The following is a 26984-nucleotide window of genomic DNA, read 5'->3' on the forward strand; positions in this document are numbered from 1 at the left end:
GGAGCAACTAAGCCCATGCGCCGCAACTGCTGAGCCTGCGCTCTAGAGCCCACGAGCCACAACTACCGAGCCCGTACACAACTGTTGAAGCCTGAGCAACTAGAGCCCGTGCTCTGCAACGAGAAGCCACTGCAATCAGAAGCCCGCGCGCCACAACGAAGAGTAGCCCCTGCTCGCCACAACTAGAGAAAGCCCGTGCTCAGCAACAAAGACCCAAAGCAGCCAAAAATAAATAAATTTATTTTTAAAAATAATAATAATACATAAGAAAAAGAAAACTGAAATAAACCCATTATACCATCACCTAGAGAGAACCACTTTTGCAATACGTATTCAATCTTTTGTTTATGGTACAATGAAAAATGACATAAAAACCTCCTGATAGCACATAATATAATGAGTTTCATAGTTTCTTTCTTATAAATTACTCAGTGGAAAAAAAGGCAATAGGGTAAAACATAATTTAATATAAAAAATTTAGCAGGCACAGGGATGTAGCAGAATGATGGGGTCCAGGTATACAAAAATCTGATGATATAGTTTAATCCAAGGATAGTATTTAGAGTAGTTAGAAAAATGATTGAGTATTCTTTAGGCAATAATCCCAGGAATATTATTTTTTAACTGTTATTTGATAGGTATTAATGAGCCTCAGAAAGCAGTTTCCCTGACAGTTTCTGAAGTACAGACATAAATTACGTCTCCAGTTAAGGGACGATCCATACATCTAAAACCATCAGATGAGCTGGGGACTCTCTGAGGAGTTATAGCACAGGATGGCTTAGTGAATTGATAATGAGATACAGAACCTTTAGGCTTTTGATTGCAAGGTCACTTGTAGGCTAGGATAAGAGTAACCAAGATCATTATTGGTCAATACCTTACGGGAGGAGGAATGAATTGCTTAGCTCAGTTCAGTTTTTATTACCATTTGAGAGCCATTTGTTATCACTTATAGATCCAATGAGTGACCCTTTACCACTCAAGTTCACTTGTCCTAAACAGGATCAAGATGTTTTTTTTCAAATCACAGAAGCAAAAACATCTACACGTGTCATATTTCTGGTTGTTTCTTAAACTTTCAAGATGGTTTCTTCATCGACTTTTACTAAATCTAGGAAAATGGATTTAAAATTGTACACTAAACAGAAACACTTTACTTGGATTTTTCTAACTGTTATTCTGCTCTAAGCCAAAGATAGTTGCTTGTGTCTTTCCCAGATTAAGAAGCTGTAATGTCTTTTTCTTAGTACTGAAAACCATGTTTGTGTGAAAATTATGCCGTTTCATCACTCTTTTTAGTTACTAGTTGCTGCCTGGATTGTCCGTGCTGGACTTTTCTGCTCTTTTACTAACGCAAAGTTTGTGGGATTGTTCTGTGATATAGCCGAGAAACAGATGTTTGTACTCCATGCCAAAGTCAACTGGGGTTGCTGCTGACTACTGTGTATCGTAGTTTAAATAACCTCATACTATATACTCTCTAATATGTCGACAATATGCGTGTATAAGAGAATGGCAAAGAGTAAGGGGAGAAAGGAGTATTAACACCAAAAAGTTAGTAGTTCAGAGGAAAACTAGGTCTTGTTTCAAACCCCGGTGTCCTGTATCCAGGATTAGAGACAAGAGTGTATATCTACAATAATATATAACCAAATAGTCACAAGGTTTCCAATTTTCCAATTCTGAAAGAAAACATTCCATGACTGAATATTTAACAAGAACCTAATGCCACACATAGAAGTTGACAGAAAGATTAATTACACAGAGATCTAGCCTTCAGATAGTGTATATAGGCCACGAGCAAATTGAGAGCCAAGAATATTCTTGCTTTATAATCTCAGCACCTAAGCGAGTACCTTACTAAAGCTGACTGAGGGTTTGGGTAATTACCACATGAATGAAGGAAGGAAGAAAGGAATGTATATGGATGGATGAACTGTTCTAGCTTGTTACTTGTGTGTCTGAAAAGTTTGCTATGGAATATTTTACAGATGAGAGAACTTAATGGAAGTCTGAGAATCAGACATTTGTTGGAGTAGTGAAATCATAAATCCCATGAAGCATCTCTACTGGGAAAACAACCACAGAAAAGTCTTTGATCAATTTAGTTCTCTCTTTTCTGCAGCTGTTATATTTTGCACTACAGAAGAAGTACAAAAACTGGTCCCAGTTTATTTTCATGTGACTCCACTTTTTCTTTCATCCCTTCCTTAGTGGTAAAATACTAATCACCCCCCAACCACTAGAAGATAAGGATTAGAAAATAGAGGAAGTAAATTTCTGATTATTCATTCCATTAATTGGTTCTAATAGAAATTTGGAGAGCATAATTTAAAGTGATTTTCTTGTATACTCACATAACTCAATAATTTATGCTTTTCTTTTTTATTATCATCATTGAGATTAACTTCAAATAATGCTACAGCTGAAGTGTATATATAAAAATAAGGATGTATATATATATTTCACAATTCAGCCTGTGATGTGTGAAAGAGCAGAGATGTTGCAGATGAGTTTTTGTTTACACGTGTACATGCGTATATGTCCTTTAACAAAATGTGGCTCTCTGGATGGGGCACAGTGGAAAGGAAGCACCACAAAACTTTTTCTCAAGTTCCTTGTATAGTAGAAAAAAAATGTTAAACTCCTTGATTCAGCCCATCCAAACAAAATTCCATTATCAACGTGAAATTTCTCTTCAAAATCAGCAACACATGAAATATGAGTGAACCTAGGAAAGTTACTTCATGTTTCTCTCATGGGTTTTCCTGATAATAATTGCCTGTGTTTTTCCATTTACCCTTAGCCTCGTCAGACACCCTTCACTGCTTCCATAGATCATCCTCCCAGAGGTCACAGATCCCACAGAACCTACAGAAACAGGAAATCAAACTTCCTGAGTCCACTGCAAAACACAGAAACCTGTTTCCTCTACACATCTCAAATTGGCAAAGCTCTGTCTTAGCAGATTCAGTGTGGAAGCAGCCATCGAAGAGGCTAGAAGGACTTTATCCCCCTCCCGATTTCACACGAGCTTTCTAGCTTCAAACTACTGAAATGAAAGGAGCAAGGCTATTCATCCTCCTTTCTAGTTTATGGAGTGGGGGGATTGGGCGTAACAACACTACACATACTTGGACTACACCCGAGGATGAGAACTCCTGGAACTCCCAGACCTCTGCTCCGGCTCCTCTAAGCAAAATACAAAGTCTTCAGGTGCTGCCAACCACCCAGATCACATCAGTGGAGATGGCCACAGCTCCCGAGGCAAGCACTTCCGAGGAGAGTCTTCTGAAATCGACATTGCTTCCCTCAGAGACAAGTGCATCTCCCGAGCGTGTGAGAAACCAAACTCTCACACCCACAGGGAAGACAGAAGTGGTACTGAAGTTACAAACTCTTGCCCTCCCGACCAAATCGAGCATCAGGTTCAGTCCTAAAGCAGAGTCAGTGGTCCTTTCCAACTCCACCCTGAAATTTCTTCAGAGCTTTGCCAGAAAGTCGAACGAACAAGCCATTTCTCTAAACTCGGTTAGAGGCGTTGGAAATCGATCCCCACGGGAAACGTACCTCAGCAGAGGTGACAGCCCTGGAAGCCAAAGAACCAGCTACCAAAAATCAAGCTTTGAAACAACTAGAGGAAAGTAAGAAACATTCTTTTTTTTTCTTTCTAACTATAAGGTTTATAAGATTGCAAGCTAACAGTTGTCTCACTTCCAGAAAAGGATTTCATGTCCAAGATGAAACCAGATCATATTTCAGTTAGGTGAGGTAATTAAGTGTTACCTTATCTAAAAGGGAAAAGATGAACAAACAAAACGCAGCAATTTATTGTAATTGAAGTGGTCGAAGTTACTAATAGAGGTGCTTTAACTGGGGATAGTCGGTAACAAACAGTGTAACCTCACAGTGACTGTTAGTTAATTCAGATCAAGGGTATGTTGGTTGTGCTCAGAACTACAGACACAACATGAAAGAAAAAATGTCACTACAGTTAAGGTGTGAACAGATTTAAAAACTGAAACAGCCTGCGCTGTGGAAAGCTCAAACTAAGCAGAGCTAGGCTGGAATCCTGGCTCCAGTACTGTCTAGATCCTTGACTTGAGCGAGTCAATTGATGTCCCTGAATCTCAGTTTCTTCATTTGTAAAAGACAGATATGGTATAAGGAGTACAGATAAAAATACCAACTTTGCAGGGTTATCATGCAAGATTCAAATTAATGAGATGTGCTTAGACAGACGCTTCTCACAGAATAGGTACTCAACAAGTCATCTTTTACTAGGACCATTATACTGAATTATGCCATCATTATGAATGGGTTGACTAGAAAGGCCAATTTTTCAAATTGATTTTGATTTAAAATGAGAGAAAATTCAATTTGAATTGTTGAAGCAAAATAATAAGACAAAGCTTAAAGAAGTATCATTAAAGAAGTCTTTCAAAAGGACCAAAAAACAAAAACAAAACCCTGGAAAATGAGCGTCAATGTTCTATTCATTTAATGTTCAAAGTTAAACGCCTGACTATAAAATAATTCAAGTTAATAATAGCAACTAACACCTGCTATGAAAGGCATTGTGTTAAAACTGTTGTTGATATAAACATGAGACACTGGGAAGTATATAAGCCAATAGATTTGTATTTATGTATTCTTTATTATTCAAATCCATTTTTCACTGTATTTCAAAGGTTATGGCATTTTTTAAAACATGAAAGTAAATTTGATTTTATAAAAACTTATTAACATGGTGGAATTTGGAACATGCCAATTTACTGTAAAAACAAATGCTACAGATTACAAAATGTTCAACTTAGGATAGATAGACTGTCTAAAACAGACATTTTAACAGATATAAATTAAACTTTCTCATGTTTAGGAACAACAGAATGTGGTCTATTAAGTAAAAAATGTAATTTATTGAGAGTCTTTTCTGAGTCATGTATAATATCATTTCTATTAATCATATTTTGTTAGACTATGATTTAATTTTTTAAACCAATTATATAGAAGTCTTAGGCACTCATAGGAAATGCTTTGAACCTTTTAGAGATGTTATTATAAAGGGATTTTTCAATAGACTAGTAAATATAACCAAAAGAAGGGAACAGTTGAAAGTAAAATACCAATTAAATTTTACATAGCATATAGAAAGTGGCATATGGTTGTTTCATAATTAGAACTAGTAATTGATAATTTGATGAATACTAGTTTTTAAATAAATGCTAGTTGCTTTATCCAAAGACCTCACTGTCAAAGCTTATGAACCCTTACTTATTTGATGACTGTTTATACATTGCTGGTCTCGGGGGAAACAGAATTTTTCAAATAAAAATAATTCCTGCTCCCAAGGAATGTGTTATATAAAAAGCAAGCACCAACATATCTCAGATTTTTAAAAATTCATTATATGTTAGGAGGAAACAAGATATTAAAGGTGTAACTTGCTGAGCCGAACTCCATCCCATGCATTTTCCAATGAAAAGAATCTTAAATTATTTCTAGAGAAAAGAACTAACTGTACTTAGAGATCTACATCCTGAGGTCCTACAGAGCTAAGGTTCTCTTTGGTAATACTTTTCTTTTCTTTTATAAATTTATTTCTTTATTTATTTTTGGCTGCATTGGGTCTTCATTGCTGCGTGTGGGCTTTCTCTAGTTGCGGCGAGCGGGGGCTACTCTTTGTTGCGGTGTGTGGGCTTCTCATTGCGGTGGCTTCTCTTGTTGCGGAGCACGGGCTCTAGGCACGCGGGCTTCAGTAGTTGTGTCACGTGGGCTCAGTAGTTGTGGCTCGCGGGCTCTAGAGCGCAGGCTCAGTAGTTGTGGCGCACAGGCTTAGCTGCTCCATGGCATGTGGGATCTTCCCAGACCAGGGCTCGAACCCGTGTCCCCTGCGTTGGCAGGCAGATTCCTAACCACTGCGCCACCAGGGAAGTCCCGGTAATACTTTTCATTAAGTATTCATTCATTAAGTAATACTTCATTAAGTCCCAGATTTCTTACTCATTAGCCATGCAATTGATAATGGTATTAGAGAAAACTTAGGTCCATCTATTATGGCCACAGTGCTGATGCAAATAAGCCTTGGTAAGGTCAAAAGAGGTCTTTCATATTTTCGTTTGATTAGTAAATAATGATAATAGCAAACACTTTATGGCATTTTTCCTAGTACTGTACTATTCTGAGTGTGTGTGTGTGTGTGTATATATATGTATACACACACACACACTCACATATTTTCAATCCTTTAATCATAACCATAATTCCATGAAGAAGATTCTGTTACTATTTCATTATAGAGAGGTTAAGAAAATTAACTAGGGTCACTTAGCTAGTAAATCCCAGGACAAAAATTCAAACCCAGGCTGGCTGGCTTCAGAGACGTAGCTCTCAATCCGTACATTATACTCCTTCAGCAAATACAGTCTATTATCCCAACTGGGAAAATACGAGTGGCCAGTTTATTTCCCCACTTCTCAGGCTTCGGAGGCTATTCTTTGCCTCCAGAATAAATTCCAGATTTCATTCCCAGTCAGTCATACAACGCCATCCTTGATCTGGCTCCTGCCTACTTCCCCAGCCTCACCTGCTGTGACTTTCTGGCCATGAAAATTTGTAGTTTTCTAGTCCACAATACGCTGTTTGTTAAACCTATCTTTGTTCCCTGTTTGTCCGTCTGGCTAGCATGGTCTTCTTTTCCCATCACCTACTTCTTTTACACCTGATAATAATACCTCCAGGAAGCTTTCTCAGGGTCAGTTATGTGGCCCCTCTAACTGTTCATATAGCTCTCTTTGAATTCTTCTATCACCACACTTACAATGTTATAATTACAGCGAACTTGTGATCTCCTTGAGTTTAGGGACATATTTCCAGTGCTAGTAAGGTGTTTGGTTTACAATAAGTACACAGTATTTAACAAACTGAATGTAAAGTTTATGAATCTATATGTGAATATATAGATGAATCCTTCCCAAAGAAATATTTCTGTATAATAAAACCTTGTTGACTTGGGATAAACTCATCTTAGGTTTGGGGTTCTTTTTCCTTCCTATTTTTGGAATATTATAGTGGTTCTATGTAAAAGGAATACTTCTGTCAATAGAATTTTTCTGGCATATTTTTGTCTCATCTTGTACTTTCCCTTATCTTACCACCACAGGAACTCCTGGCTACACCAGAGCTGTGGTTTCCTGTCTGGAACAGTGGGTGTTGGTCAGTGACCAAGCACTTTGAAACAGGCAGGATAAAAAGAAGAAATTGGGATTAATGCATTTAGGTATTGAACCAGTATTTGCTGAGGACCTAATATGTGCCCAGCATTGTGCTTGTGCTGAGGGTAAAACAGTGGAGACAAACTCCCACCTGTTCTGTCCTCACGGAATCTGCAGTCCAGTGGGAAAAGGGCATGGGGAGGAAAAACAGTACATCACAAATGCTGATGTTGAATCAAAATGGTGATGAACAAACATTCTGAACGAAGTTTATGAGAGAACATAACAGGATGAGTGGTCTACCTGGAGGCTATGAGCTCTCCCTGAGAGGATAGTAGGTGAAACGAGATATTGGCATTAACTGCCTACCTAACTTCTCTCACAATCCCAACCCCTGCACACACGTACTTGAATCTTCATCTCAGTGAACGGCTAGTTCCATAACTAGAAACCTTGGGTATACCCGTTAACTTTTTCTCTCCCGGCCTTTATATAATCAATCAAGAAGTCTTCTTGGTGTTCCCTCCAATATCCCCCAAATCTGCCAGCTTCTCTCCACCTTCACCACACCATGTTATTCTTAGCCACCATTATCTACTACTTAGTCTCTTAACTTGTCCATGTTTCCACTCTTGCCTCCACACAAGTGTGAGATCTTTCCAACTTTTTTTTTATTGAATACATTGGACATAGAACATTGTATACATTTAAGGTATTTAAACTTTAATTCAGGTTAATGCGTTTCATTGAATGTAAGACTTCATCTATTGTGATGTGATTTTATGTACTAATCAGAAAGTATGACATTATTTAAAGTTTTCAGATTTATCTCAGAGTTTTTATATCACTTTTGCCTCCTTGAAATGAAGATATAAATGAAACTGGTTAAGACATTTCTAAGGCAATGACAAAAACTACTGTCTGACTAGTAGTGACTAAAATATATCATTGATTTCAAAATATATTCCTGATTTCAGAGATGTTTTAAAACCTGTGAAATTTAGTATTTTGCTCACATGCTCAAAATCACTTAGTAGCTTTCCAATACATTTAGAATAAAATCCTAAATCCTCACCATGCACACAGGGTCCTGCTTGACATGACCCCTGCCTATCTTTATGATCTCATTTTCTACCATGCTCCAAGCTCACTCCACTCAATCTCGTCCAGCCACACTGCCCTTCCTCCTGGTTACTGACCATGCCAAGTTAATACATATCTCAAGGAAACTCCTGTTTGCTCTTGAGAGAATGCTCTTCCCTCAGCATTTAGACAAAAGACTCCTTTTCTTATGCAATTTGAGCTTTAATGGCCCTCCCTCAAGTAGACCTTCTCTGACCACCCAATGGAAAGTTGCCATCCTTATCTTATCGCCCTTATTGTTTCTTCAGAGCATTTATTTGAAATTATTGGGTCTATTTATGCAGACAGTTGTGTATTTTATATTTTTCCACAAAATACATTCTGTGAAAATAGGACCCTTGACCTTCTTACTTATTATTATTCTATTCACTGCCAACAATAGTGCCATGCACATAGAGAGAGCTCCACAAAACTCTGTGGAATGACTGATTATTGGATGGATTTGGAGTTCACAGCGGAGATAAACACTAGAAATATAAGTCTGGGAAATATGAGAACTATAGAAATACGGATGCTCAATTGAGGAGTTTTTCTTTCTTTCTTTAACGAAAGGGAGGAGGGAGAGAGGGCAGAAATCAGAGCTCTTCCAGAGAGTTTCCCACTTACTTGTTTGTCATTGTATTGATTTTGCATATAGAATGGCCATAAATATGGTAAAATGTTAATGAAAGGGCCAGAAGGGAAAAGTTGAATATGAAACAAGATGAATCCTATGTTTGCTGAGTTTATTGACTTAATTTATTTTAGAATTTCACTTGTTTACTCTTTCTATAAGCTATGTAACTTGCTTTATGTACAAATAGGTGGCTCAAGTTAAATGGATTCTGATTTCTAATATGTCTAACATGATAAACTCTACAAGTCTTTTATTAAACCACTTGTAAATAGAAAATTTAAATTTTAAAATTTAATGGTTTAAAATTACAAAAACTAACCATTAAATTAATTCTGCTGCCTATCGTAATATGCAATTTTCTGCTTAATTCTGTAAATTATGAGGTTTTACATGTGAAAAATCTGGTCAATTAAATTCAGATGCCACCTTAGTCCATTCAGGCTGTTATAACAAAATGAGCGACTGGGTTCCTTATAAACAACAGAAATTTATTTCTCACAGTTCCGGAAGCTGGAAACCCAGGAACAGGTTGCCAGCATGGCCTTTTTCAGATTCCCGACTTCTCATTGTACTCCTACATTGTGGAAGGCATGAGGGATCTCTCTAGGGCCACTTTTATAAGGGCACTAATCCCTTATACCTAACCACCTCCCCAAATCCCCATCTCTCAATAGTATCATAATGGGAATTTGGATGTCAACAAATGAATTTTGGGGGGACACAAACATTCAGTCTTTATCATGTATAGTTTGCAAAGTTCTTATCAGTGGCCTAGTAGCATCCAAGGGGATTATTCTCACATGCTGTTAAATTCTAAAAAGAAACACACCATTATATTAAAGAGTATTTTTTATGTCCTTGAGAAATTAAATGTATCTACTACATTACTGCCAGTGAAAATACTAAAGTATATTCAGTATCTCAGCTTTTTTCTCATTAGTCGTTTCCTTTTTTATTTCTTTGATATTTCTACTCACTAAATTGCTGCTGAATATACACACACATATTGTATGATACATGCCAGAATTTATACCGTCTAGGTGATTAAACAAGAAACGTTTGTACACCTTCTGTTTCTTTAAATACCAAAATATTAATTTAAAAATGTGTTATTTCGGGAAATGCTAAAAGAGTCAGTTTACAGGAACAACTGGTTTAAGTATAGAATTAAGCATCACAGCACCCATTAGCTTGCCTTTCCCGAGGCTCCGTGGTCTGCACACTGGGAAAGTCTGACACCTACTGGAATAGAATTTACAATGTCCCTGAATACGCTGAAGTAACAGGATGGGGAAAAGAAACAAAAAAATAAAGTTAGGGAAAATAAAACAAATTTGTGAAAAAAGTTTAATTAAGGTACCTTTAAGAATTGTTTCTTAGGTATAATATATGTATTTTTATATCTAATTCAGTGTACCTCTTAAAAATGTACTGTCATTGGCTTTAAAACTTGGAAAATAGGTTGGATCCAAAAAGCAAACTCCATGCACATCCTGAGAGGGGGACACACTCAGCTCATTCTCCTAAAATTTTACCCTGAGAAATTATTAGTAGTATTATTATTGTATGTACACAATGATTTGTGACTCTGAGGTACTATACGGCATATATCATTAAAAACTCAATTACATACTACACTGTGCCCACCGTGGAAGGCAAATCAGTGCCTGACCAAAGATTTTCATTGCAAAAGTTGGTATATAAAAGGGGTTTCATCGTAAAACCTAAATTAACCAGAAAATTAAAGTATCAGAAATTCCCCATAATCTGAGCTTTTCATGATTGCCTCTCAAGATTTGTTTCAAATATTTACATGATTCTTTTATAAAACTAATACTTCTATCCCAGTTTATATATTATATAGACTTTTGAAAAAGGATGGACTATATAAAGGTATTTACACTAAAATAAAATGAACCACAATATTTTTTTAATTTGAAAATAGTAATTTGCTTAAGGCGATTCGTATCAAGATGGACTTATCTTTTGGACTAATAGCCAAAACTAAATATAAAAAGTCTAATGCTTTATTTGTGTGTGATTTACATATTAAGAATCTTTTTACTAAATCTAAATGCTTACTTCCAATTTCTGTTAATATTTCTTTCACACTGGGTATATTTCCTTTCTCATTTATGACTGATGAACTACCTGTAAATCCTGGTCTCTCATAATAATTATTAATAATTTCATCTTTTCTTTTTAGTTTGATGGAAAAAAATAAAGATTCCTATAAAGATTACATAACATTTAGGAAGTATTTTTGTTCATAACTACTTAAGACTATAAAGACATTTAGAATATATTTCTTCTGAAAGCTAAGCCTCATCATATGAATTGAACATCACCAATAATAGTCTTCTGTCATGGTTTTCTGGAACTTATTATTGACCTGATATACGTAAGCAATTATGGTTAAGATGAATTTATCAGGTCATTACAGAAACAAGAAAGGAGCAAACTCTACTTGTGTACGGGGCCAAAAACAAAATGGGAGATATATACATACATATATATAGCTATATAGGTATCTACTCCCTTCATAAAAAATCCTACTGAGCTCTCTGAATCATCTAGGCATTACCAGCAGCAGCAAGTGTTTTACATGTATTAAGTCATTTAATCTCACAACAATCCTGTGAGGTAGGTAGGTAATATTATTATATTCATTGTATCGATGAGGAAGCCACATTGAACAAACAAGCTAATGGCTAATAAGTTGTTTCATTTTCTCTTGTTCCTCATTGAATCCCTAAGTTCATCTCAATAACGGGATGACAGGAAACAAAGTCAAAATGTCCTTAAATACATCATCTCCCCAAGCAGAAAATCTTCTCCAACTTCCAAGAGAAAATCACATATCATTGGCTAGTTTATGGAGGGGATTTTGCTGGTTCACCTTGATTTCTAGTGAATAGCCTCAGGACTTGGTATGCTATGGTGTCAATTCAAATCACAGGTTATGAATATAAATGTTTAAACATTGTCTTCTACGAACAGGATGACAAGCAATTTATTAATCTGTGTTCTAAGGACTAGTATAAATAAATAACATTAATTCTTAGATTGATGTCTTCTATTTCTTAAGGAAAATACTTGTCATGGTCATTATTTAAATGACTCCTTTGTTGCTTCAGTCCACTCTCAATTCAGGATAAGAATGGATATGTTTGGACCAGGGTTTGGTCAGGGTACACTTCAAATGGCAAATGACCAATTAATGAAATCTTTGTTTTTAATTTAGTGTTTTCACGGCTCCTTGGAAGACCGGATTTCTAAAATGTTTCAACCAAAAGTACAGTGATTGTTTACTTACAATGCTCTTCTTAGTTCATTATCCACAAGACTTCAAGTTGTCTCTGTCAAAATAGAATCCTTTTCTCCCTTTTGTAAGTTCTGCAAGCCAGGCTCACGTTCATAAATAACAAAAGATGTCTGCTTTTTCTTCAAACAAACATTTTACCTATTAACTTGGAAAATCCGAAGGATCAATACAAGCTTTTTTCAGTACATGTTGCCGCACAAAAGCAACCATTAAAGAGAATCCCAAATGCAATCTGCTGTTTGGAGTGTTCGGACCCCACGGAAAGCTCAATACTTCAAAGAAACCGCTCTCCGTCAGCCATAATCACTCTGGAAAGGTACAAAGGATCTCTAGATTTAAGCAAAATACTTGTCTGGGATCATTACATTTGCTTTTATACTGGCCTGTCACCATTTCACCATGCTGAATTTTCTGTTTTTAAACTTATATTTTCAGATTATTTCGTTTTAAATTTATATTTGCATTTTCAACATCTCTTGATGAGCTTATTTCATCGGTGGCATAAACCTAATTACAAGTCACACCAGGGGCTCTGGCCGTGGCTTGTTCTTCCAATTTACACTGGATCAAAGATTGCTGGGCCCCTGGCAATCTGCTTTTTTGCCTACTCAACTATTTTAGTCATGAAATGGTTTCACTATTTAGGGTTTTAAACAATCTCTGCAGGTGACACTGATTTATTCTCACCAACAATATCTTTCTGTTTGTCTGTCTGTCTTTCTAACAACCATCTCTTTTCTTTTTTTTTCAGTATCCAGGGTATGCAGGGACGGTGGTATTTTTTTCCTGCCTCGCCCTGTGCCCTCCATAGTCATTCAGCCAGTGCTCACGTGACAGACAATGTGTGCTTCTGATGAAGTTAGACGTTCTCTGTAATTAGGATAATCAGTGGATTTGCAGGAGAAATCTATTTTTAAAATATCCCTTTATCATGGTGTCTTTATTAATTTTAAAATTTTTATTTCCTGTTTTTGCCGTACTTAGTTTCACATTATTTTGCCAAGTGTCACCACGCTTGAACAAAATGTACCAACGTGTCTTTTCATGCCTTTACGGAGCTGAATTTTCAAACTTCTCATTCAAGAGAACCTTGCACAATAAGCTGTACAGTGCTCAATTTATCTGCCTTAGACAGATGAATGGCGGAGTCAGCTTTATTTGTAGAGGAACATGTGGTCCAAAGAGGCCTAAATATTCCAAAGCAGATGTTTACTAACTTTAGTGACTCTACTCTGGGGAAAAATGTGTTCCTTCTTTGTTTTTTAACATTTAGGTTGACTTTCACGTTATTTTAATTATAATAATTATTATTTTAAGCAGCATAGAGTTCTTATGTTTTACTGATTTAGTGGCGTACATCTCATATTAATTTGAACTCATAGTGATTTGATTTTACAGTCATGTAGCATTTCCTTTAGTACTAGATTTTGTAAATCATTTCTGCCTCTACCCTCGATAAAAAACCTCAGAAAACAAATGAGAGGGAAGAATATAAATTTAACATAACAAGGTACATATTCACAATAGGGAAAAAATGACAGAAACAGAAAAGTAAAGAGAAAAAAAGCATGCTATAATCCAATCATTCAATCTATAGTTATTAAGAACTTTCTACAGTTTAGTATAGGATGTTTTATAACAAAATAACTGGTATTACAACCAGAAATGAGGCTGATTTTTGTTTTCCTAAACAGTATCTATATGATTTTGGATGGCTTCTACCAGGATGTCATCTAAAAATAGGTATTTTAATAAAGGCTGTTTTTGTCTGATCATGGCATTTTTGTGGCAAATGGCCTACTTTGATGCTGTTAAAGTTTCTCAGCTTCACTGGAGCGTGCTCAATTCATATTCCTCTACTATCTTATATGTTGAAGACAGTAAGCATACATGGATGGATATAAACAAAGGTTTTTAGAAACGGGCTTGAGAAAGTTATGGCTACAATATGGTCTAATTGATAAGACATGTGGATCAGAACAGCAATTCAGCTAAATCTTTCTGTAAGGCAGGATTTATTTGTTATTCTTAATCATATCATTTAAAATTGTGCTATATTTGATATAAAATAGATGTATTATAATACCTAATTTTACCATATGTATCCCTCACAGTGTATCATTCACTTTTATTTTTTAGCTTTATGTAAGAAAAAAGCATTGTATGGTATTATTTCTGTAACTTGCTTGTATCACACAAGTTTATTGTAAGTTATATTCGGGTTATTGAATAGTACAGTTCATTTGTTTAACTGGTGAATAACACCTATGTGTAAATATTTCAATGTATTTCTCCATTCTATGGTAAATGGACATTTAAACTACTTTTAGGTTTTGATAGTTACGAATAATGCTTGCTACTATAAATACTCAGATAACATGATTCCTGAACACATGTGCAAGAGTTTCTCTAAAGTATATATCTAGAAGTGTAACTGCTGGGTCAGTATACGCATGTTCATCATTACACGATATTAACACATTGTTTTTCAAAGTGGTTTTACCATATATTTCTACGAACAGTATATATGAGATTCCAGTTCTCTATATCCTCTGAACACGTGAGATTGTCAAATTCTCAAAATTTGCTTATTTGGCAACATACACCAAGAGCCTGGAAAGGCCTTTCCTAGCCTTCATGAATTGGGCCTAGTGTCAACCAGCAGCTTTACCAGAAACTCGAGGTCTGTGTGATGCAGCAATGTTGGCTGCACCTGGAAAACCCTTGAGTTCACGGGAGATGAAGGAAGGCACATCTGGGGACTCCAAGCCCACTTCTTCCTTTATAGGAAGCACCTTGGCACACTAGAGGCTTGCCCCCTCAAAGGCTTTCCCCCTTAGTGCTAGTTCTGAGGGGTTAGCCAGCCCCTCTGAGAATGGAGGTTTGGAGAGAGAGAGCACGTGTGTGAGCACGAGACTCCTAGGTCACAGCTCGGTCAATATCCCAGATTTCAAACACAAGAGCTGAGAACAGTCTATGGGTCGCAAATCTCTAGAAAAGGACCTTCCCTCACTCCCCTCAAAAAGCGGAGGGAGGGGCTTCCCTGGTGGCGCAGTGGTTGAGAGTCCGCCTGCCGATGCAGGGGACACGGGTTCGTGCCCCGGTCCGGGAAGATCTCACGTGCCGCTGAGCGGCTGGGCCCGTGAGCCATGGCCGCCGAGCCTGCGTGTCTGGAGCCTGTGCTCCACAACGGGAGAGGCCACAGCAGTGAGAGGCCCGCGTACAGCAAAAAAAAAAAAAAAGCAGAAGGAAATCAAACAGCCTCAAGAGGCGTGAGAGAGAAAGCAAGAACCTGAGGGTTTAAGAACCCATTCCATCTCCTAGTTCGGTTTCTGGAAAGAAGCAAGCCAATATAGCAGGGACTATCTACAACTTGGCTATAAGAATTCCCTGAGAAGCCACTGAGGACCAAGTCTCCAAGACGACTGACTAGCTTGGACCTGAGGATTCACTTAGGGAACCCTGGAAAGCTTTCCATTGGAGATGGTTGTCAGAACTGTAGCCTACACGCATGCTTCCCAGCTGCCAAGGAATCCGTCCAAGCAGCTCCAAGACTGTAGCCAGTTTGGTCAGAGGATCCTAGTGTTTCTCCCCCATGTGCTGAGGTGGACTTGCCTACCGCAGAGGAGCCTAGGAAAGTCCAGCCTCTGTTTCGCTCGCCACCCTGAAAAACGTACCCAGTAGGGAGGAGGGTGGAAGAGGTGACTGTATCCCCTTGAAGAAAGTGAAGTGGGGAGTCTGCCCGAGACTCAGAGCTGAATTTGACAGAGGATATAGGCTGAAATAATCAAGGCCTCACTTCTTTCTGAGCATGCCGGGGTTTAATCTTCATGGGAGAAGATCAAAACATTTTACGTCCCCAGCAGAGATCACAGACGAGCTAATCTAGACGTCTGGGCAATTTCCAGGTAGAATGCATTTAGGCCTCCACGTAGCCCATGGTATTTAGCACCACCAATGTTTGTTCCTCCTGGAAAAGTTTCCTTTTAACATACATATTTACACACTTAAAAGCAGTTCAATGCCTGCTAGCTTGGCTCATACCAAAGAGGGTTAAAACTCTCACTGAGGAAAAACCCAAATGTGTCCAATTGTATAAAGGCCTCTTCCCTTACAAGAAACAGGGAGACAGCTGGTTTCCTCCCATTTTTCCTCTTTTGCAAAAGAAGTCTTAATTGTAAGTTCGTGTTGTTCGTAATTCGAAGACCCATTCTGAGGCCATTTTTCCCCTGACTCTAGCCGATGTTGGAGCTAGGCAGTGTTACAAAAGAAAGTCATTTTCTTCTTTTTCGTAACTCCAGTATACCACATACAGTAGGAAGTCATATAGAATTAAGAACATAATACGTTACCATTTATAGAATAAAAGCACATAGCTAAAAGAGCCACATTACCAGAAAGGACAGGTACAAACTTACTGATACGAGTTCTATATCCAGTTGATTCTTAGATATTATCTCCATTAGAAAACATTATCTCCATCTTCAAAATACTTCAGCCCTCTCCAGCCACTCTCAGATGTGTTTAATACGTAAGAGAATTCTTAGTGAGATTGTTGAAAATAGCTCTTATCAAGTTTTGTTTGTGTTTTGGAAGATTTTTTTGCTTTGCTTTACAGTCAGCTAAATGTAGGCCAAGTCTGACCACCATATTTATTATTTAAACTGCAAGTAATTATACACAATTCCTCTTTGTCCTGTTACTGCCTTAACAATCTCAACCTTCCTTAAATCCCTATTTGTCTAATAACATTGTCCCACCTGTTTTGTTTCTTTAGTGTCTGCCTTTCATTAACTCACTCTAAAGACACAGGTGTGCTTTTTATTCCATGCTGGCCACCAATTTGGAAATAGACGATTTTTCTCTTAGCTCCCATTTCACTAATTTTACTTCCTACATTTCCTATTTATTTTTACTGTGCTTACTCCTTAGACTGACTGGTATGATCACGTCTCTTCTTTTCCCTTCCTGTTAAATTAGCAGGTATATCGTCGACATACCCCATTTTGGAAGGGCTTTTCCTCAGGATGACCAGAGCAAAATGACACCAAGGAGGCGTCTTGGGTGGAAATTCCTCTAACCCAGGCACAGAACATGTTCTGCAGTGGAGAGTTTTCCTGATTTACAGTCCCTCATTTCTCCTTTACCCTCTCACATAACATGGTAATCAGGGCAGGTTCCATTAAGGACACACACCTGTATCTATACCTCCAGGCGATCATATGAGGCATGGGTGAAAAACCAACCCCTGCGTAAAGGCAAGATTTCTAGTCAGGGAGCAATATCTTACCGCCTGATTCAGAGGACCCCCACTAATATCAGGTTTAATATTTTGCTACAGTCATCCGCGAGCCAACCCCTCTTAACCAATCCTAACAAAATAGACATAGACAAACATGGACACAGAAATCCAAAGTCTTAGGACTCCATCCTTTGAGTACCTCAGCAGCTGTAACCTTTTATATTGTCTCCCTCCCTTCTCACAATCCTGAGAAGGTTATTAGACAACTTTACGTGCTGGCACGTTTTAACGATGTTACTCACCCAAAAGACGTCTGATCCAGGTGCGGTTTCTTCTCCCAAAAGTGAAAGTAGCACCAAGGAGCCTGGAGAGCAGCAGCGGGAAGCAGCAACGTGACAGCTGACCCTCTAGACGAGTTTGGTCTGGGTGACCGCTCAGGGTGGGTGACGAGGGCCTGCACTCTGCCAGGGGCCGTGGTGCCTTTGGCAGGTAGTCATGAGATTTACATCCCTTTGTGGTGACCAACACTGCTACCAAGCAAGGGCTCCTTGCCCAATGCGCACAGAAGCCAATACCAAGGCACCGGCTTTGGAGAAAATAAAAGCTCTACTGCGAGATCGACCGGCAAGGAAACAGGAAGCAAGGCTCTCGCATGTGTCTTCTCCATCCAGGGCTCGGGGTGAAGTTTAGGGGGATTAGGGAAATTTCAAACTTGGAAGCTCATTGGCTAGGCTTGAATTAGTCCATATAAGCTCCCACTGTTGCCGGGAGCCAGGTTTTCCTTGTTGAAGAACTTCTCATTTCATAAAAGCCTCAACATGTCTATTCTTTGAGTTCCATAGACTGAAGATTCTCGGCTCTGGGGTTATACTGCACACGTGGGTTCCTGTCTTGCACACGCCCAGGGCTGTCTGTAAAATAACTCAAGGTTTGATTAATCAACATCCTCTTTAAGGATGCAAAACCAGTTTAAGCTGGTCAATGTTTTACATGCTGTTAAATTTAACAAGAACAATGTTATTTTTCCTATTATAAACAGTATCTCTCTTAAATTTGTTGTTAGCACATCAAACTATAACTGATCTTAACTGTATGGCTAAACTTTTGTATTAATTATAAAACATTTTATATTGATCTTCACTAAATTGATGAACTCATTCATTATAATAATTTACATATAGACTCCTTTATATTTTCTTTCTTCACAATCATGTCACCTGCTGCTAATAAGTTATTTTTTCCTCATTTTAGGTCCTTACATTATTTATTTATTTATTTATTTATTTTCATCTTACTGCACATTGTTCAGTGGAAGTAACAGATCTACGTCTGAGTCACTACCTCAGTCTAATATTGATATCTGCATAAGGGCAATTTTGGATTTTGACTTAGCTTATAGCTAAACAATAGAGATTCTGGTTTTAGCTCTGATTTATTCTTAATTTACTTTTATCTTACAGTGGTTTTTTTTTAATATCTTTACTGGAGTATAATTACTGTACAATGGTGTGTTAGTTTCTGCTCTATAACAAAGTGAATTAGCTATACACATATACACGTTCCCATATCTCTTCCCTCTTGCGTCTCCCTCCCTCCCACCCTCCCTATCCCACCCCTCTAGGTGGTCACAAACCACCGAGCTGATCTCCCTGTGCTATGTGGCTGCTTCCCACTAGCTATCTATTTTACATTTGGTAGTTTATATATGTCCATGCCACTCTCTCACTTTGTCACAGCTTACCCTTCCCCCTCCCCATATCCTCAAGTCCATGCTGTAGTAGGTCTGTGTCTTTATTCCCATCTTACCCCTAGGTTCTTCATCACCTTTTTTTTTTTTCTTAGGTTCCATATATATATGTTAGCATATGGTATTTGTTTTTCTCCTTCTGACTTATTTCACTCTGTATGACAGACACTAGGTCCATCCACCTCACTACAAATAACTCAATTTCATTTCTTTTTATGGCTGAGTAATATTCTATTGTATATATGTGCCACATCTTCTATATCCATTCATCTGTTGATGGACGCTTAGGTTGCTTCCATGTACGGGCTATTGTAAATAGAGCTGCAATGAACATTTTGGTACATGACTCTTTTTGAATTATGGTTTTCTCAGGGTATATGCCCAGTAGTGGGATTGCTGGGTCGTATGGTAGTTCTATTTTTAGTTTTTTAAGAAACCTCCATACTGTTCTCCATAGTGGCTGTATCAATTTACATTCCCACCAACAGAGCAAGAGGGCTCCCTTTTCTCCACACCCTCTCCAGCATTTATAGTTTCTAGATTTTGTGATGATGGCCATTCTGACCACTGTGAGATGGTATCTCATTGTAGTTTCGATTTGCATTGTCTAATGATTAATGATGTTGAGCATCTTTTCATGTGTTTGTTGGCAATCTGCATATCTTCTTCGGAGAAATGTCTATTTAGGTCTTCCACCCACTTTTGGATTGGGCTGTTTGTTTTTTTGTCATTGAGCTGCTTGTAAATTTGGCGGATTAATCCTTTGTCAGTTGCTTCATTTGCAAATATTTTCTCCCATTCTAAGGGCTGTCTTTTGGTCTTGTTTATGGTTTCCTTTGCTGTGCAAAAGCTATTAAGTTTCATTAGGTCCCATTGTTTATTTTTGTTTTTATTTCCATTCCTCTAGGAGGTTGGTCAAAAAGGATCTTGCTGTGATTTATGTCATACAGTGTTCTGCCAACGTTTTCCTATAAGAGTTTGATAGTGTCTGGCCTTACATTTAGGTCTTTAATCCATTTTGAGTTTATTTTTGTGTATGGTTAGGGAGTGTTCTAATTTCATACTTTTACATGTACCTGTCCAGTTTTCCCAGCACCACTTATTGAAGAGGCTGTCTTTTCTCCATTGTATATTCTTGCCTCCTTTATCAAAGATAAGGTGACCATATGTGCGTGGGTTTATCTCTCAGCTTTCTATCCTGTTCCATTGATCTATATTTCTGTTTTTGTGCCAGTACCATACTGTCTTGATTACTATAGCTTTGTAGTATAGTCTGAAGTCAGGGAGCCTGATTCCTCCAGCTCTATTTTTCATTCTCCAGATTGCTTTGGCTATTCTGGGTCTTTTGTGTTTCTATACAAATTGTGAAATTTTTTGTTCCAGTTCTGTGAAAAATGCCATTGGTAGCTTCATAGGGATTGCATTGAATCTGTAAATTGCTTTGGGTGGTAGAGTCATTTTCACAATGTAGATTCTTCCAATCCAAAAATATGGTATATCTCTCCAACAATCTATATCATCTTTAATTTCTTTCATCAGTGTCTTACAATTTTCTGCATACAGGTTTTGTCTCCTTAGGTAGGTTTATTCCTAGATATTTTACTCTTTTTGTTGCAGTGGTAAATGGGAGTGTTTTCTTAATTTCACTTTCAGATTTTTCATCATTAGTGTATAGAAATGCCAGAGATTTCTGTGCATTAATTTTGTATCCTGCTACTTTACCAAATTCATTGATTAGCTCTAGTAGTTTTCTGGTAGCATCTTTAGGATTCTCTATGTAGAGTATCATGTCATCTGCAAACAGTGACAGCTTTATTTCATCTTTTCTGATTTGGATTCCTTTTATTTCTTTTTCTTCTCTGATTGCTGTGGCTAAAATTTCCAAAACTATGTGGAATAAGAGTGATGAGAGTGGGCAACCTTGTCTTTTCATGATCTTAGTGGAGTTTCAGTTTTTCACCATTGAGGTTTACGTTGGCTGTGGGTTTGTCATATATGGCCTTTATTATGTTGAGGAAAGTTCCCTCTATGCCTACTTTCTGCAGGGTTTTTATCATAAATGAGTGTTGAATTTTGTCAAAAGCTTTCTCCGCATCTATTGAGATGATCATATGGTTTTTCTCCTTCAATTTGTTTATATGGTGTATCACGTTGATTGATTTGCATATATTGAAGAATCCTTGCATTCCTGGAATAAACCCCACTTGATCATGGTGCATGATCCTTTTAATGTGCTGTTGGATTCTGTTTGCTAGTATTTTGTTGAGGATTTGTGCATCTATGTTCATCAGTGATATTGGCCTGTAGTTTTCTTTCTTTGTGACATCTTTGTCTGGTTTTGGTATCAGGGTGATGGTGGCCTCGTAGAATGAGTTTGGGAGTGTTCCTCCCTCTGCTATATTTTGGAAGAGTTTGAGAAGGATAAATGTTTGATAGAATTCACCTGTGAAGCCATCTGGTCCTGGGCTTTTGTTTTTTGGAAGATTTTTAATAACAGTTCCAATTTCAGTGCTTGTGATTGGTCTGTTCATATTTTCTATTTCTTCCTGATTCAGTCCTGATAGGTTGTGCATTTCTAAGAATTTGTCCATTTCTTCCAGGTTGTCCATTTTATTGGCATAGAGTTGCTTGTAGTAATCTCTCATGATCCTTCGTATTTCTGCGATGTCAGTTGTTATTTCTCCTTTTTCATTTCTAATTCTATTGATTTGAGTCTTCTCCCTTTTTTTCTTCATGAGTCTGGCTAATGGTTTATTAATTTTGTGTATCTTCTCAAAGAACCAGCTTTTAGTTTTATTGAACTTTGCTATCATTTCCTTCATTTCTTTTTCATTTATTTCTGATATGATCTTTATGATTTTTTTCCTTCTGCTAACTTTGGGGTTTTTTTGTTGTTCTTTCTCTAATTGCTTTAGGTGCAAGTTTAGGTTCTTTATTTGAGATGTTTCCTGTTTCATAAGGTAGGATTGTATTGCTATAAACTTCCCTCTTAGAACTGCTTTTGCTGCACCCCATAGGTTTTGGGTCGTCGTGTCTCCATTGTCATTTGTTTCTAGGTATTTTTTGATTTCTTCAGTGATCACTTCGTTATTAAGTAGTGTATTGTTTAGCCTCCATGTGTTTGTCTTTTTTACAGATCTTTTCCTGTAATTGATATCTAGTCTCATAGTGTTGTGGTCTGAAAAGATACTTGATACAAGTTCAATTTTCTTAAATTTACCAAGGCTTGATTTGTGACCCAAGATAGGATCTATCCTGGAGAATTTTCCATGAGCACTTGAGAAAAATAAGTATTCTGTTGTTTTGGGATGCCATGTCCTATACATATCAATTATGTCCATCTTGTTTAATGTATCATTTAAAGCTTGTGTTTCCTTATTTATTTTCATTTTGGATGATCTGTCCATTGGTGAAAGTGGGGTGTTAAAGTCCCCTACTATGTTTGTGTTACTGTCAATTTCCCCTTTTACGGCTGTTAGTATTTGCCTTATGTATTGAGGTGCTCCTATGTTGGGTGCATAAATATTTACAATTGTTATATCTTCTTCTTGGATCGATCCCTTGATCATTATGTAGTGTCCTTCTTTGTCTCTTGTAATAGTCTTTATTTTAAAGTCTATTTTGTCTCACATGAGAATAGCTACTCCAGCTTTCTTTTGATTTCCATTTGCATGGAATATATTTTTCCATCCTCTCACTTTCAGTCTGTATGTGTCCCTAGGTCTGAAGTGAGTCTCTTGTAGACAGCATATATACGGGTCTTGTTTTTGTATCAATTCAGCCAGTCTGTGTCTTTTGGTGGGAGCATTCAATCCATTTACATTTAAGGTAATTATCGATATGTATGTTCCTATTCCCATTTTCTTAATTGTTTTGGGTTTGTTATTGTAGATCTTTTCCTTCTCTTGTTTTTCTTGCCTAGAGAAGTTCCTTTAGCATTTGTTGTAAAGCTGGTTTGGTGGTGCTGAACTGTCTCAGCTTTTGCTTGTCTGTAAAGGTTTTAATTTCTCCATCAAATCTGAATGAGATCCTTGCTGGGTAATCTTGGTTGTAGGTTTTTCTCCTTCATCACTTTAAATATGTCCTGCCAGTCTCTTCTGGCTTGCAGAGTTTCTGCTGAAAGATCAGCTGTTAGCCTTATGGGGATTCCCTTGTGTGTTATTTGTTGTTTTTCCCTTGCTGCTTTTAATGTTTTCTTTGTATTTAATTTTTGATAGTTTGATTAATATGTGTCGTGGCATGTTTCTCCTTGGATTTATCTTGTATGGGACTCTCTGTGCTTCCTAGACTTGATTAACTATTTCCTTTCCCATATTAGGGAAGTTTTCAACTATAACCTCTTCAAATATTTTTTCAGTCCCTTTCTTTTACTTTTCTTCTTCTGGGACCCCTATAATTCGAATGTTGGTGCATTTGATGTTGTCCCAGAGGTCTCTGAGACTGTCCTCAGTTCTTTTCATCCTTTTTTTTTATTCTGTTCTGCAGTAGTTATTTCTACTATTTTATTTTCCAGGTCACTTATCCGTTCTTCTGCCTCAGTTATTCTGCTATTGATCCCTTCTAGAGTATTTTTAATTTCATTTATTGTGTTGTTCATTATTGCTTGTTTCCTCTTTAGTTCTTCTAGGTCCTTGTTAAATGTTTCTTGCATTTTCTGTATTCTATTTCCAAGATTTTGGATCATCTTTACTATCAGTATTCTGAATTCTTTTTCAGGTAGACTGCCTATTTCCTCTTCATTTGTTAGGTCTGGTGGGTTTTTACCTTGCTCCTTCATCTGCTGTGTGTTTTTCTGTCTTCTCATTTTGCTTATCTTACTGTGTTTGGGGTGTCCTTTTCACAGGCTGCAGGTTCGTAATTCCCTTTGTTTTTGGTGTCTGCCCTCAGTGGCTAAGGTTGGTTCAGTGGGTTGTGTAGCCTTCCTGGTGGAGGGGACTAGTGCCTGTGTTCTGGTGGATGAGGCCCTATCTTGTCTTTCTGGTGGGCAGGTCCACGTCTGGCGGTGTGTTTTGGGGTGTCTGTGGGCTTATTATGATTTTAGGCAGCCTCTCTGCTAATGGGTGGGGTTGTGTTCCTGTCTTGCTAGTTGTTTGGCATAGGGTGTCCAGCACTGTAGCTTTCTGGTCGTTGAGTGAAGCTGGGTGCTGGTGTTGAGATGGAGATCTCTGGGAGATTTTTGCCATTTGATATTACATGGAGCTGGGAGGTCTCTTGTGGACCAGTGTCCTGAAGTTGGCTCTCCCTCTTCAGAGGCACAGCACTGACTCCTGGCTGCAGCACCAAGAGCCTTTCATCCACACAGCTCAGAATAAAAGGGAGAAAAAATAGAAAGAAAGAAAGAGAAAAAAATAAAATAAAGTAAGATAAGATAAAATAAAATTATTAAAATAAAAAATTAAGAAAAAAAATTTTAAGTAAAAAAAAGAAAACGGATGGACAGAACCCTAGGACAAATGGCGAAAGCAAAGCTATACAGACAATATCTCACACAGAAGCATACACATACACACTCACAAAAAGAGGAAAAAATAATATATCTTGCTCCCAAAGTCCACCTCCTCAATTTGGGATGATTCGTTGTCTATTCAAGTATTCCACAGATGCAGGTACATCAAGTTGAATGTGGAGATTTAATCCGCTGCTCCTGAGGCTGCTGGGAGAGATTTCCCTTTCTCTTCCTTGTTCGCACAGCTCCCGGGGTTCAGCTTTGGATTTGGCCCGCCTCTGCATGTAGGCCACCTGAGGGCGTCTGTTCTTCGCTCAGACAGGATGGCATTAAAGGAACAGCTGATTCGGGGGCTCTGGCTCACTCAGGTCGGGGGGAGGGAGAGGTACTGATGCGGGGCGGGCCTGCGGCGTCAGAGGCCGGCATGACGTTGCACCAGCGTGAGGCGCGCCATGCGTTCTCCCGGAGGAGTTGCCCCTGGATCCCGGGACCCTGGCAGTGGCGGGCTGCACAGGCTCCCGGAAGGGGGGTGTGGATAGTGACCTGTGCTCGCACACAGGCCCCTTGGTGGCGGCAGCAGCAGCCTTAGCGTCTCATGCCCGTCTCTGGGGTCCGCGCTTTTAGCCGCGGCTCGCGCCAGTCTCTGGAGCTCCTTTAAGCAGCGCTGTTAATCCCCTCTCCTCGCGCACCAGGAAACAAAGAGGCAGGAAAAAGTCTCTCGCCTCTTCAGCAGGTCCAGACATTTCCCCGGACTCCTTCCCGGCCAGCCGTGGCACACTAACCACCTGCAGGCTGTGTTCACGCCGCCAACCCCAGTCCTCTCCCTGCGCTCCGACCGAAGCCCGAGCCTCAGCTCCCAACCCCGCCCGCCCCGGCGGGGGAGCAGACAAGCCTCTCGGGCTCATGAGTGCCGGTCGGCCCCGATCCTCTGTGCGGGAATCTCTGCGCTTTGCCCTCCACACTCCTGTCTGTGGCTGCACTCTCCTCCGCGGCTCCAAAGCTTCCCCCCTCCGCCACCCGCAGTCTCCGCCCGCGAAGGGGCTCCTAGTGTGTGGAGACCTTTTCTCCTTCACAGCTCCCTCCCACTGGTGCAGGTCCCATCCCTATCCTTTTGTCTCTGTTTATTCTTTTTTCTTTTGCCCTACCCAGGTACGCGGGGAGTTTCTTGCCTTTTGGGAGGTCTGAGGTCTTCTGCCAGCATTCAGTAGGTGTTCTATAGGAGCAGTTCCACGTGTAGATGTATTTCTGATGTATCTGTGGGGAGGAAGGTGATATCCGCGTCTTACTCTTCCGCCATTTTCTCAAATCTCCCCTTACAGTGTTTCTTTACTGTCCATCAGTACAGTAATGAAGTAACATATGTTTTCTGTCATTTCTAGATATTTTAAAGCCAGATATCAAGTTTTCAATGTATCTGATACACAGTACTGACAGTATAGGTCTATGCAAATAACTTTGATGAAAAGAATTCTTTCTGACAATTTTTTTCTAACAAAAATGATCTCTTCCTTAGGAACTGGTGTGCTTATGTACATACCAGATTATCTCCAACAGTGATACTGGACAACCAAGTCACTTATGTTCCAGCTGGTAGAGGGCCCTGTGGCTGGACCAGTGGATCCTGTCCTCAGAGGTATGTAATATTTTTTGAAAATACCTACTTCTTGTACCATAATCATGTGTGGCCTGGAATATATAGAGAAAGTTAATCATCCCAGGTACACGTTAAGTATAGGAGGGTCAGGGTAGGGTCATCACATTAAACTGGAAGTATGATCTTAAATAAGTTAAAATGCAGAAACTAATTATACTTGCCTCATGTGGGTGTTTTTAGAATATGTGAGATAAATGGAGTAATATGTTTAGCCTAGTACCTGGTACTCTGTGAGTCTTCAGTGAATGTTAACTCATGTGTCTTTCTATTTTTACTATTACTATTACTTTTATTCTATGACCTGACCAACAATCCTGCCCTTTAATTCCATTAAATTCATACACAGTTTTAAAGGGCTATTGATAATTTCCCTTTCATACTAGGCCAAAGAGAAGTCCATAACTTTGCAAGCCACTAATTGCTATTATGCATGGTAAAGCAGCTAAGTAGGGCCTTTCTTCTTGTGTCTATTGTAATGACTTATTTAGGGGGTTTTGTTTTAATTATGTAATTGTCCTAAAATGTGGGGCTGAGTAATTGATAAATTCTCTGAATTCATACAGTCACAGTAGCTCAGCTGGGGGTGTTTCAGGA

The 26984-nt window shown here is 38.5% G+C and overlaps 1 protein-coding gene across 2 annotated transcripts in view; it reads left to right on the forward strand.

Annotated features, from left to right (window-relative positions):
* The first annotated feature begins 2988 nt into the window (after positions 1-2988).
* MMRN1 (multimerin 1) overlaps positions 2989-26984 on the forward strand; it is a 66502-nt gene continuing 42506 nt past the window's right edge. For both annotated transcript variants that reach the window (XM_082653679.1, XM_082653680.1), the window contains exons 1-2: positions 2989-3647; positions 26250-26369. In XM_082653679.1, coding sequence (XP_082509805.1) covers positions 3061-3647; positions 26250-26369 — 707 coding nt within the window. In that variant the 5' untranslated portion in view covers positions 2989-3060. The remainder of the gene's footprint in view (positions 3648-26249; positions 26370-26984) is intronic.

Source organism: Grampus griseus (genome assembly GCF_964374135.1).
Source record: "Grampus griseus genome assembly, chromosome: 4".
Lineage (NCBI taxonomy): Eukaryota > Metazoa > Chordata > Mammalia > Artiodactyla > Delphinidae > Grampus > Grampus griseus.